We start from the raw sequence: 13,134 nt of genomic DNA on the forward strand, positions 1-13,134 counted from the left end.
AGGACGCCTGGACTATTGCTGAATCGGGCCGTCTGCGGCACGACATCCATCCCACGCGGGGGACAGAGACGCCTCTCGGCGGAGGAAGTGCTTCCAGCGGCACCCCGAGGTGCCTGGACGTGGGCTGATCCGTGCCTCCTGCCCACCCTGCAGAGCTTTATTCTTGGCCGCCCCTCTGGGCACCGGCAGACCCACAAGCTCTGAGCCTTGGACGGCTCAGGCGTAAGAGGCTCCCCGCTGCGCCTTTGCAACCGCCGGGAGCTTAAAAACACTTGTTCAGCCTGACAGGATTTTGGCTTTGCCAATCGGCCAATGAAGTAAAAGCGGAACCTAAAAACGCGACAAAGAAAGGTTCTCCCGTGGGCAGCATCAGGAACGCCGAACCGGGCCGGCCCAGCCTCGCTGCAGAGTCGGGCGTTCCTCTGCGCTACTCCCCGGCCCGGCCCGGCTGTCCGGTGGCTCTGCACGTTCCGGGCTGAGACGAGGGGCTGCTGGTGGTGCTTCACAGCGAGATGGGCCTGCCGCGGGCTCTCCTCAGGCCTTGCCAAGCTAAGAGACTCTCCCGCGCCAGGCCCGTCCGTGAGGCGTATTTGTTTCTGAGCAGACACACACACACGCACACACACGCACACGCACGCACACGCACACGCCCGGCTCTACAGCTGCAGGTTGTTAATGTTCTTGGTCAAGACTTGCAGATAGACTTCATGGAGCGTGCTGAGGAAGCCGGCGTCGTTCTGTGGGGAGACACAAAGACACGGCTCGGTCACGGAGCCAAACCTGTTTTCGAGGGATGACACGCAGGGCCAGAGATGGCCTCCAGCCCTGCCTCGGCTGCCCGCCGCCCGGGAGCTCTGGGCTGAGGCTTAAAGCTGGCTCTGAGAGCCCGGGGGGGAGGGAAGATGCTGACTCTGCCTGTCCTGTGCTGGGGGAAATCACCGTCTCCTGAACCAAGTCCGGTGGGCCAAATGGACCCCCTCTCCGAAGCTGGTCTTCCACCCACCTCCTAGAGCTTGTTGAGTGACTCAGTGATTTCCCCCAGTCACGGTCAGCCTATGTGTGTCCGGGGGGGGGGTGGTGGTGGGGGGGCAGTACCTGCCCACCAACTGCTTTTGAAAGCAGGACCGAAGCCCAGGAGGAGCCCCAGGGTCCGGGGACTTTCAATGCCAAATCTTATGTTAAAGCACAGAGAGCTGAACCAATAATTTGTGGGGGAGAAGGGAGCCTCGGGGGACTGACCGCCCCAAGAAGACCCAAAAGACTGAATTTCTCTCTTTTTTCCTTGTTATAAACATTTACTGTCGCGGACGGCGGTTACCTTGATGAGATGTATTAGCGTGTCCTGCAGCTGAGACCTGCTGAGAACCAGGGGAGGCTTGTTCGAGTTTTCCGAGGCACCGCTCGGGAGACAAGGGGAGCTGACCTTCTTCTCGAGCTCCGAGGCCTTGGGCGCCGACTGCTGGAAAACACTGGGCGACAGAAGGATGGAAGAAGATGGGGAGGTGGTTGTCGTAATGAACTTGGGAGAGGAAACCTGCCGGCAGAAGAACGAAGGGAAGAGCGAAGTTAATAAAGGAGAGATTCAGAACAAGGGAACAAATTCTCCGGAATGTGAGCGAGAAGACCAGGAGAATTTGAAGAAAATCCCATTTTAAAGCCACTTGCACATCAAGAAAATACATGGGATAGAGGCGTCTGAAAAGATTCTTTCCTGTTTCTTAAATTTTCTGTTGTCAACAAAGCATAAAAAAAATACTGTTACTACCAGAATGATCTTGGGATTGAGACAGAATCAGTGAGCTACGAGACGTAATTAAGAGACCTGATAGACTAGCCTTGGAAAGAGAAGCCCAAGAACAACGAGCAGCTTTTTATAAAGTGCTAAAAGCTAACAACTCTGTCAAACTGGTGCTAACATTATCCCCATTTTACAGATGAAGAAACTAAGGCAACCAGAGGCTGACTCGTCCAGAGCTGGTATAAGTGTCTGAGGGCAGATCTGAACTTGGGTCCATGTGACTCTGGCTGGGCTCCGTGTTCTAGCCACTGGACCACTTGTTTCAGAAATCCAGATATCAACAAATAATAGTACAGACGGTACCAAACCTCCAAGATTCAGCCATTCAACTGAAAAACCCTTTGTGACTGCCTACTCGGAATGAGGCGCTGTGCCTGGCCCTGCCTGTCCTTGGGCAGCTGACAGTCCAGCAGAGGGGCTGAGGCCGAGGGGATCGCCTTCTGCAGAGGGGCCCTGGGCCAGGCTTCAGGTCCTGCAAAGTCAGGGACTCTCTGAGAGTAAAGGGCCCTGTCCACCCAGCCTCTGGCCCTGAAGCCATTCCCCCTGCGGGGCCTCGGCTTCCTCTTCCCTTGCTCTGATTCTCCTTCCTGGGGTCCGACCCTCTGCTGACCTGCCACTTCGGGCTCTCCACTCCCTCAGGCCCTACAAACAAACGGGGTTTGAAAGGGATGGAATGAGCCGGAATAAGCCCCCAACCCCCCGACCACTTCAGGGGAGGATTCCAGTGCCTGACTCAGGCCCCGGGCTGGCTCAGCTCGAGCCGCCTCGTACCTTCAGGGAAGGCCTCCCGGCGATGCCAAGCGTGGCCGTGGCCCCTCTTCTTCTGGCGTGAGGCTCTCTGAAGCTCTCGGGGGTGGCGAGCTGGCTCGCCGACGAGGCAAAGTAAGGCGCGATGGGGTTCTTGGCGAGGGCTGCCGGCTGGGGCGTCAGCTGGAGCTTGTGAAGAAGACTGGCGTTTGTCGCGCTCCCGGGGCTCGTCCCACTCAGTGGTGCCACAAACTGGCTCTGGGTGGCTGTCAGATTGCGGGTCTTGTGCCTCAGCTCAGAGGCTGGCTGGGCCAGGAGGGGAGAGCGCTGCTGGGGAGCCTTTTTAGCGGCTGGGGACGGGGTGGCCTCAGCTGGAGGAGCCGCCTTCACGACGGGGCTCATCGGGACGGCGCAGCCCGTAGAGCTCTTCTTGTCCGGGGCAGCGGCAGGCGTGGGGGCCTCCTGCTGACCCACCCGAGGGCTGCTGGGCTGGATGCTGGGATTCTCTGGCTGATGGGTCCCTCTCGATGACTCGAAAGAAAAGGGCGAAAATAAGTCATACTCCTTGGGGGAGGTATCGGGGGGCAGCTTCTCAACGCCTTCTGCACTGGGATACGCCACTGTGGGCTGATCCTTTGGCAACGAGGTTCCGAATAATTCTTCCACAGTGAGGTGCTTGTGTCCCGTCGGAGCGGGCTGCAAAACAACAACAGCAGCGCAGTCAGTCTACCCAGCTTCCTAGCCACCACCTATCCAGACTAGCTAGCAGCTGCTAGCGGGCCTAAGTCACAAGGGAAAGGAAGCCCAAGAAGGAGGAGGAAAGCCCTACGGTGCTCTTGGGTCAGCAGGCGCCTTTTAACATGGCCGAGAAACCGAGGCAGGGGAAAATGGTGCTTAGGTAACTGGGCTCTGATTCAGAGAAGAGATCTCTTCCCTTGGGGTCTAGGGGACTGGCATGATGGGAAGAAGGCTGGCTCAGGAGGGCCCCCTCTGATGTTGACCAGCTGGGTGACGTGGGCCAAGTCACTAGATTTTCTTGAGCCTCAGTTTCACCATCAGTCAATAGGGCTAATTATAACCCAGGGGACAAGAAATGCAGAGGACTGCAAGCCTGAAGACTGTTACAAATGTTCATTGTTATTTCCTGAGAACTTCAAAGCCTCCTTTCTACCTGGCAGAGACTTATTTTAGTAAATGAACATAAGTGGAAAAATTCTCATCTGGATCCCATTCTCTACTGTTCATTATTAAAGACCTGGCCCTGGAGAGACCCCCAGAACTCACACAACAGAGGGACATCTCCGAGTCCATGCATCCAGGAGGAGGCACTGTGCACTCAAAAATAATTCCAGCTTCACTCTGAACCAGCTGGCCCAATGATAACGAGGAAGAAGACTCCATCTTTCCCATGTTGGCCAGGCTGCCCAACCTGGGAAATCCAACTGATTTGCTCAAAAACCCCTGAGGATGCGTGAGGAGCCTGACGCCCACGGAGTCCCATTTGAGGACCCCGGCTCAGAAGAGGGTCTCAGCAATCCCTCTGGAATTCCCTTTTCTGTATTTTATAAGGCACAGCCACCAGTTTACAAATGGGTCGGGTTCCAAAAGTTCACCGCAAAGGTGTCTGAGCCTCTCAGACTCTCTCTCTCTGTCTCTTAGCACTGGGGGTAAAATGGCTTGCTCAGGGTCACATATTTAGGAAGTATTTGGGATCAGATTTGAACCCAGGACCTCCAATCTCTAGATCTGGCTTTCCATCTACTGACCATCTAGCTGCCCTCTAAGCCCCATTTCTAAAGGAACGAGGGGCTCTGTCCTGCATCATTTCAAGGAAGGCACCATAGTGGCAGAACCAAACTTTAATGCTAAAACGATGAAACCATTTCACATCTAGCAACACTGATCACCTGGATCAGCGACTGGAGAAAAGGCGAACCCTTTGTTCCTTTCTCACATGAACGTGTTGCAAGCTGAGGAATCCCCTGGCTGCGTCTGGGAATGTTAAACAGCCCTCCAAAGTCCCCGTGCTCAAGGCACCCCTGCCGCCAGGCAAAGCAAGCCTCGTTCTGCCCATCCCCACACTTTCCCCCCTTTTCCTTCTTTCCCTAATGAACGAGGATCTTCCCACCTGCCTGTGAGGCGAGGCCAACCATCTGGGAGGGAATTCTAACTCCAGAGAGCGGCTGGTTTTCCTGGCCTTTCCTCGCTCTTCCCCACTAGATGGCATGGTGACCAAGCGAACGCTTCTCATTTGGCTGTCAAATGAAGATGAAATTTCATCTTCACCAAAGAAATGCGCTTTAGGAGCTCCAGCAAGTGGGTTAGCAGCATCACACTGGAAGACTCCGTTAGCCTGGACCCCACCACGTGGAGTTAAAAAGTGAACAAATCCTTTACATCCGCTTTAGTCCAAACAGGGATGAGGAGCCCAGCATCAAGGGAGGCCCTCTTCGCTTGTCCCCCTAGTAAAGCTCCTGCTTGCAGGGGAATCCTGCAACATCTGAGGTCATTTTCTTTTTTAGCCCTTACCTTCCATCTTGGAGTCAATACTGTGTATTGGCTCCAAGGCAGAAGAGTGGTCAGGGTGGGCAATGGGGTCAAGTGACTTGCCCAAGGTCACATAGCTAGGAAGTATCTGAGGCCAGATTTGAACCTAGTACCTCCCATCTCCAGGCCTAGCTCTCCATCCACTGAGCCACCCAGCTGCCCCCATCTGCGGTTATTCTTCCTCCAGTGCCGGCACCCACCTCGAGGTCAGGCAGTAATGGAGGAGTAACTCGAGGAACAGGGCCGGGTCTACACCTAGAATTCACTGAGACAGGAAACTCCCGAGGGAGGAGGCTCCTCCACCGGGGCAGGCTGACAACTTACAATCAATCTCAGGGCATGAAGGGACTTTCCCTGGGTCCAAGGGGCAACTAGAATTCATCTCCTGGGCCTCAAGGCCAGCCTCCCTGTCCACAATGGCACACTGCCTCTCATCAATTAGAAGCCTATAAAGATCAGGAGGAGCATTTGCTTCTGAGAGAGGCAGTATGGGAATGCTGAGCTGGTCGAAGGAAACCCTGGTCAAGTCTTCCACCTGACACATACCAGCTGCATGACCCTTGGGAAGTCATTAAGTCTCTTGGGGCCAAGCCTGACCATTGCAGAGAAGGTGTCCAACTGCACCAGGAGAGAGAGTTACTGGGGGGAACGTCCCTAAGTACAGCCACTTTGTTCTATAGCAGAGAACCCTCATTTCTGAGACCCCCAGTGATGCTAGGAAGGATTGGGGATGTGGGGTTGTGTACCTGGGAATTGAGCTTAAGATTATAGAGGGCAGTTCCCATGCCCAGATTTGAACCCAGGATCTCCTGTCTCCAAGCCTGGCTCTCAATCCACTAAGCTGCCCCCAGACTGTTTTGAACAAGAGTGTTTATTCTAAGCTGAGGCAGGCCCACCTTCTCTTGTGTTTGTAATCCAGGGGAAGTCTCTTCTGAGGTTTCCTCGGCACTGCCAGGATTGGTGAGGCGAGCACTTGGTTGTAATCCAGGGCTTGAGATAGTGGAGTCCGTAATTTGATTCTTTTTAAAAAAAAAAAAAAAGAGGAAAAAAAAATGACTCTTTAAAGCTGTCAATCCTGCCCTCTATAGAAGACTCTCAGGAGCCTAGCAGGAGGAGAGAGCTGGTCTTCTGAACCATTTTAAGCCCAAATAGCCTTTGTGACTGAAAATAAACAAGAGGTGATTTCTAGGAACCTTTGTAAGAGGTGCCTTAGGAAATAAAATGTTAGCAATCATTTACTCTTTCTCCTTTCTTTTCTATTCCTAGTTATGGAAAACCCAACAATCATACTTCTATCAATGTAGCACCCACACATCTGCACTTGGCACAGCCAACTGACACCGAATTTTAAAAATTTCTATTGAAGACAGGATAAAGACCAATACACTCTTGTTCACTGACAATGTCCTCAAAGAATTTTCTTTTTAAGAACTGGAGGGATTCCATGTGAATTGGAACAACCTCCAGGAACTGATGTAGAGTGAAAGGAGCAGAACCAGAAGAACATTGTACACAGGGATGGATACATTTGATACATTGTAGCACAATCGAATGTAACTGACTTCTCTATGAGCAGCAATGCAATGATCCAGGACAGTCCTGAGGGACTTATGAGAAAGAACGCTATCCACATCCAGAGAAAGAACCGTGGGAGCAGAAACGCAGAAGAAAAACAACTGCTTGATTACATGGTTCGCCGGGGATATAATTAGGGTTTTGATGTTAAAAAATCACTGTATTGCTAATATGAATAACATGGAAATAGGTTTTGAACAATGATACATGGATAACCCAGTGGAACTGCTTGTCAGCTTTGGAAGGGGGAGGAAAGAGCAAGGGGGGAGGGGAAGAAGAGGGATCATGTATCCTGTAACCATGAAAAAATATTCTGAATAAACAAAGGGAAAAAAAAGAATTTTCTTTTTAGGGGGCAGCTGGGTGGCTTAGTGAATTGAGAACCAGGCCTAGAGATGGGAGGTCCCGGGTTCAAATCTGACCTTAGATACTTCCTAGTTGTGTGACCCTGGGCAAGTCACTTCACCCCCATTGCCTACCCCTTACTAAGTGCTCTTCTGCCTTGGAACCAATACATAGTACTGATTCTAAGATGGAAGGTGAGGGTTTTAAGAAATAAATAAGAATTTTTTTTTAAGTGCAACAACTAGAAATGGGAAGAAAAGTGACTAATGAATAAACTGAATCTGATTTTTAGTTTTCTGGGTCCGTTTTTGCCCCAGACAGAAACAATTCCACAAATAGGTGTTAATTAGGCTCTAACGGGAAAGCCTCAGAGTCAGTTTTGAAAAAGGGATTCTTCTTATTCTGACACGTTAGGGATGTTAGAGTTCATTAATGAGGGGACTTTCATGACCAACAGAGAACATGAGCCTATTTTTGCCCCATTCCTTGGGGCCTCTGAACTCAGGGTTGGGCTGAGATGTTCCATCAGTCACTGGGCCAGCCTGGAAAGATCCTCCAAAGCTTCGACTATCTATTGGCACAAGCAATGACAATTCAAGGTAGCCTCTAGGTCACTGCCCTGAGTATGGCCCAAAAAGAAGGTGTCCAGCCCTCTTCTTGCTCCTGGACAAATAATGTCATCAGCTACTAGGAGGTTTAGCAGTGGAAAGGGCAAAGCAAAACTTGGTGATGGCAAAAATGTGCAGTTCTTCCGTACACAAACTCTCAAATTTGAATGATGGCAGATTACGCTGTCTATAGCCACAGGAGACCAGCCATGATCCCACAGCATCTTTGGAATGCCCGATCATTATAATGCTTGAACACTCGGACCTGAGAGCTGTCACCGGCCGGGCAGAACCTCACCGTGATATGAGCAGTGACTTGTGCCTGGGGCTCCTCGCTCATTTTAGCTATTCCACAGTGAGGTGAGGCAACAGTAAAGGGTGCTGGTTTTGGCTACTCTACTGTTGCTCTGGTGTGTGTCCTTGGGAGGACGGGGATAAGGGAGCCGGCATTAAGATAGACCTGCCAGATGAGAAAGGCTCTTATAGATGACCTAAGTCATCCTTTAAAGTGGGAATGTTCACTGATTTCCCCATATAGAACTGACTTACTGAGGGACTAAACTCCTTTAGAATTCTAGACTCAACCACAGCCCTATGGTTTCTATGTTATTTTCTAACCTCCGCCTTCTATCTTAGTATCAATATTAAGAGAGAAGAGCAGTAAAGGCTAGGCAACTGGGGTTAAGGGATTTGCCAGGGTCAGGAGGCAGCTAGGAAGTGTCTGAAGTCAGATGCGAATCCAGGACCTCCTGTTTCTAGATATGGATGGAGCTTTATCCACTGTACCACCTGCATGCCTGTTCCCCACCCAGGGCTTAGAAGGCACATTTAAAAAAAACTCTTATCTTCCATCTTAGAATCAATATTATCTTTTGATTCCAAGGCAAAAAAATGGTAAGACCTAGGCAAAGGGGGTAAAATGACTTGCCCAGGGTCACACAGCAAGGAAGTGCCTGAGGCCAGACCCCATGGCTTTTACAAACCCTGCTCCTTATCCTCTCTTCAATTAGACTCACTGCTTATCTCCTTTGAGCAATAGGGAAGCCCCCAGACTGTAGTGGATAGAAAAGGGTTTTTTGTCTCAAATGTAAAAATGCCCACCGAGGTGTTGGCACACTCAGCTCTGACAGGACATTTCTCCTTCAGGAAGTGACGTTTATTCTACCAGTAAATAGGAATTCCATAATTAGAAACACGGGATGATTAAGTAAATGCCAGATTCACCCAATCTTCCAAGTTTTTGATTGACAATAACCCTAAAAACCTTTCAGGAGGCCAGTTTGGGTCTGATTTCCCTCACAACTGACATTTCTCAAAGCTACTTTTTTTTCTTTCAAAGTTCACGGAAGGTAAAGGCACATCACCTGGTTTTCTCTTGAGCCTAGATTTTCTTTAGAGACACAGATAACTCAGTAGGCTAAAACCAAAGGCCTTCCTTTTCCTTCTCTTAGCTTACTCAACTTTATGAAATACTTGAGGCTAGTTTACAGCCAGTATAGACCTCGCCACCCTGCCCTGTGGAGTCTCTGAGATGCAGGAGGCGATGACCATGGAGCACAAGTGCTTGCGGGCTTTACCAAGTAAAAAAAGCTTCAAAAACGGGCCTCATGCTGAACGGGACCCCTGTCCTGGTGCCTGGGTGATGAATTTTTTGGCCATAGTAACTCAGGAAACGTGGAAGGGCTGCAATCCCCACTGGTTAAGGGAGTAGAGCCACTGAGGAAATGGCACAACTTTCAAAGTATTTCTCACCTGGCGGAACCATGTTACTGATGCCGGAGAGGGAAATTGCTGCGGCAATGTTTTGGTGCCCTTCTTTTTAGGTTGCACCCCACAAAACACAAGGGCTTCAGGCTTCCAAGCATGTAATAGGGGCTCCTCAAATTTGGAAAACGAAATGTCCTACAAAATGTTCTTTACCCTTTTCAACTTGTAGGAAAACCTGGTTAACTCATGGCATGATGCAGAAAGGGGATGAAGACAGAACATTCTGTTCCATTCTGGAAATGCATCTCTGGGTTTAATTCCAAATGTAGTCCACCTGAAGCTCTAAAAGCCTTTAATTGCTATCACAGTGGGATACAAACCATTGGCATCTCCCCGAGGCCAAAGCCAGACTGTAAAAGATAACAAACAAGCCAGGGATGAAGGACTCTCCTAGGCCCAGGGAGCAGCCCTCAAACAGAGGCATCCCCAAGAGGCTCAGAGTCCTTTGTCTGGCCCTCTTCAGGTAGTCAGGTGGCCCAATGCTCAGAGCTACTTGGAGCCAAGAAGCCAAAAATTCGAATCTGGCCTAAAACCCTTATTCACTGCTCTCTCAGGGCCCTCAGTTTCCACATCAGTAATGGTGGGATATGAAGACCTCACAGGACTGTTGTGAAGATCAAATATGTACTGAAGTGCTTTTCAAATCTCCAAATCTGCATAGACACTGGCTGTTACAGAGCACAAAGCCGAGTGCTTGCTTAGTGAGATGACTTCTTCCCCTACCTTCCATCTTAGAATCAATACTGTCTATCTGTTCCAAGGGAGAAGCAGTAAGGGCAAGGTAATGCCCAGGATCAGAGCTGGGAACTGTCTGAGGCCAGGTTTGAACCAAGGACCTTCCATCTCCAAGTCTGGCTCTCTACCTACTGAGCTGCTCCCTTTCCCATGTATTTGTAAGGCAAGAACTGGAAAATACAATCTTCACCCGAAAAATTCAGAGAAAAGCCAAGTTTTCCCATTGTTGTCATCATCTGATCTGTCCCCAAAGAGCTCTGTAGGACTGAAAAGAGTACAGTTCTTTGTGTAAATAATTGACAGAAGTTTTGAACTTTTCTTTGAATAAATAAATGTAAATTCCACATCTTTCAGCTATTCCATTCGTGGTAAGCAATGGTAAAATCTAGTTTTTTTGTTTCTGGGACTCTTAGGATTCAAAAGATAAAAATGACCAAAGTCTGACATGCCCAGCACCCGCTACAAAACCTTCTGCTTGAGACTCACCCGCTCATACTCGTCCTTGGCTTTACTCAGCATCTCCAGGATGTCAATGGGCCTCTTGTCATGGCGCCCATTGGCTTGGTTGGGGCTCTGCTTGTCGCTAGCAGCCTGCTGGCACCTTTGGGTTTCCTGTTCCACCACTCTAAAAATAAGAATTTAAAGTGTCAGATAGCTGTACTCTGCCTTAAGAACATCCTGGAGGCACAAACCTGGAAGGGAGATCGGTCTAACTAGCCAGTACAGTTAGCATGGCCCAAAGCGATTTCCCATCTGGTAGGCTACCCACACAGAATAGACAGGTGGTTAGTGTTTTAAGGAATAAGCAATACATACACATGTAAAGTTTTCCACTTGTGTGTCTTTTCACCAGAAGAATCTGGAACCAAACCAAACAATATGCAATGGCATCTAGAAGTCACAATTTAGACAGGATCAGCAGAGGTCAAAGGAAGAGCTGGAACACCTTCTGGGAACCTGACAAACGAACAACTAAAATCCCCAATCCATTGCTCAGTAGAATGATTCCGTAGCCAATAGACCAGGGGTCGGCAACGTTGGCTCTTGAGCCATATCTGGCTCCACCTCCTGACCGGCCAGTCCGGGCAGAGCCCCAGGATGTGCTCCAGGGGGCCCTTCAGCCCCCACCCCATATTCCAGCACCTTCCACCTCCATCCTCCTCCTTCCGCAGGCATTTATGGCTCTCACGGCCAAAAAGGTTGCCGACCGTTGCAGTAGACCCTAATGTGAAAGGCCTGCACTGAAGCTGATGGAGAAAAAAGGAGGTTTTCCTGAAAGGAAAAAGAGGGTAGCCTCTGGGGTATAGCCCAACTCTGGTGATAAGAGGCAGGGACAAAATTTCAAGCAAACAGAAGCACCAAATTCTCACTGCATTCCTCCTAACAGTAAGAAGAGGAATATGTCACGCATGCTGAATTCCAGACAAGACTGCCTGGCTGGGGTAGGCCAACATCCAGTTCCTGGGGGAAGTCCTCCCTGCTGACTCACTGTTCCTCCATTTGAAGGCAGACAATGTGCAGGACCAGATGGAAGGATGGAGAAGGATTTAAATAGCTGCAATAAGTCTGAGCCCCAGGCATTAAAAAAAAAAGCCAACCATCCAGTCTTCAGTTGGGGATCCAGGTAGGTTTTCCCCCACATCAGCATGTAATCCAGGTCTGATGAGCAGACCACGGAATTGTAGGGACAGAAATGCATGACTAAGATGTACTGGGCTTGCCAAAGGCCTTCCCGAGCAAAGGCAGAGAAAAGCATGCTTGTTTTTATTTGCTAAAAGATACAATATAGAACGAGTTGGTGCTGGGCAGACTCCAGGACACCTCTGAGTTCTGCCTGTGTTTAATACAACTTGTAGATGAGGAAGCTGGGGCAGAGAAGCTGATTCAGAGCACGAATGGAGCTCTAGCTGGAGGATGAAGCAAATTACAAAAAGGTCAATTTGATGGGAATTGACATCACTTAAGAGAAAGTGCTCTGGGGCAGCAGATAGAGAGCCAGGCCTAGAACAAGAGGTTTTGGGTTCAAAACCAACCTTGGACACTTCCTAGCTGGGTGACCCTGGGCAAGTCACTTAACTCCCATTGCCTAGCTCTTACCACTCTTATCTTAGAGCCAATACTTAGTATCAATTCTAAGACAGAAGGTAAGGGTTTTTTAAAAAGAAGGAGAAATTGTGTGGTTAGGAGTTTGAACCCATTTCAGACAGACTAGCTTTTGGCCTTGGGTGAGTCACTTAGCTTTTGGTTCCCCGTCTGTAAAAGGAGAATAATGGTATCTACACAGGGCAGCGAGGTGGCACAGTGGATAGAGCAGTGAGTTTGGGATCAGGCTCATCTTAATGAATTCAAATCTGTTCTTAGAAATTTCTTAGCTGTGTGACTGTGGGTCGGTCAATGAGCCCTGCTTACTTCAATTTTCTCCTCTGTAAAATAAGCTGGAGGAGGAGGTGGCTAACCACTCCAGTAAACTTGCCAAGAAAACCCCAGATGGGGTCACAGAGTCAGACATGTTTGCACACGGGGCTACTGTCAGGAGCCAGTGAGAAATGGATGTAAAGTGCTGGGCAGATGCTACATATGACACTAGATTAAACTCTGCCAAGAAGCAGGCACAGAACAAATGACAGAAAAAGGAAAAATGATGCCCCACTGCGTAGGGGACACGTGAGGTGGAGGACGGAGGGTCTGGGGTGTTCGCCGCTATGGCAGATTCCCCGAAGAGACTGAAGGAAGGTCTCCCATGTGCTCAGTGTACCGGCTAGGGAGGATTCATAGGAAAAAAGGCCCAGGATGAGAGGATGCAGCTGGGATGCAACCTGCCCACGTGGAGGGAACAGAGCATCACCCCAGCGAGCGTGAGTGCCTCCGTTTTTGCATGTGTCTCCCAGCACTCGGGCTGGAGTAGATTACAGACCCATCTGCACCGCTTGGTTTCAGGTCCTGATTTAAGACCGGCTGCCCCAGACTGGCAGGGGCGGGGAAAGGGCATTTCCTCCTCCCTGGAGGTTCTCT

At 49.9% G+C, this 13,134-nt stretch overlaps 1 protein-coding gene across 1 annotated transcript in view; it reads right to left on the bottom strand.

Annotated features, from left to right (window-relative positions):
* Positions 1–656: 656 nt before the first annotated feature.
* The window catches only part of DCP1A (decapping mRNA 1A), a 37,448-nt gene continuing 24,970 nt past the window's right edge, over positions 657–13,134 (bottom strand). The window contains exons 5-9 of the mRNA XM_044656782.1: positions 10,609–10,747; positions 5,989–6,111; positions 2,570–3,241; positions 1,319–1,534; positions 657–737 (exon numbers count right to left, since the gene is read on the bottom strand). Coding sequence (XP_044512717.1) covers positions 657–737; positions 1,319–1,534; positions 2,570–3,241; positions 5,989–6,111; positions 10,609–10,747 — 1,231 coding nt within the window. The remainder of the gene's footprint in view (positions 738–1,318; positions 1,535–2,569; positions 3,242–5,988; positions 6,112–10,608; positions 10,748–13,134) is intronic.

The sequence above is a fragment of the Gracilinanus agilis genome, chromosome 1 (assembly GCF_016433145.1).
Source record: "Gracilinanus agilis isolate LMUSP501 chromosome 1, AgileGrace, whole genome shotgun sequence".
In the NCBI taxonomy this organism is placed as follows: domain Eukaryota; kingdom Metazoa; phylum Chordata; class Mammalia; order Didelphimorphia; family Didelphidae; genus Gracilinanus; species Gracilinanus agilis.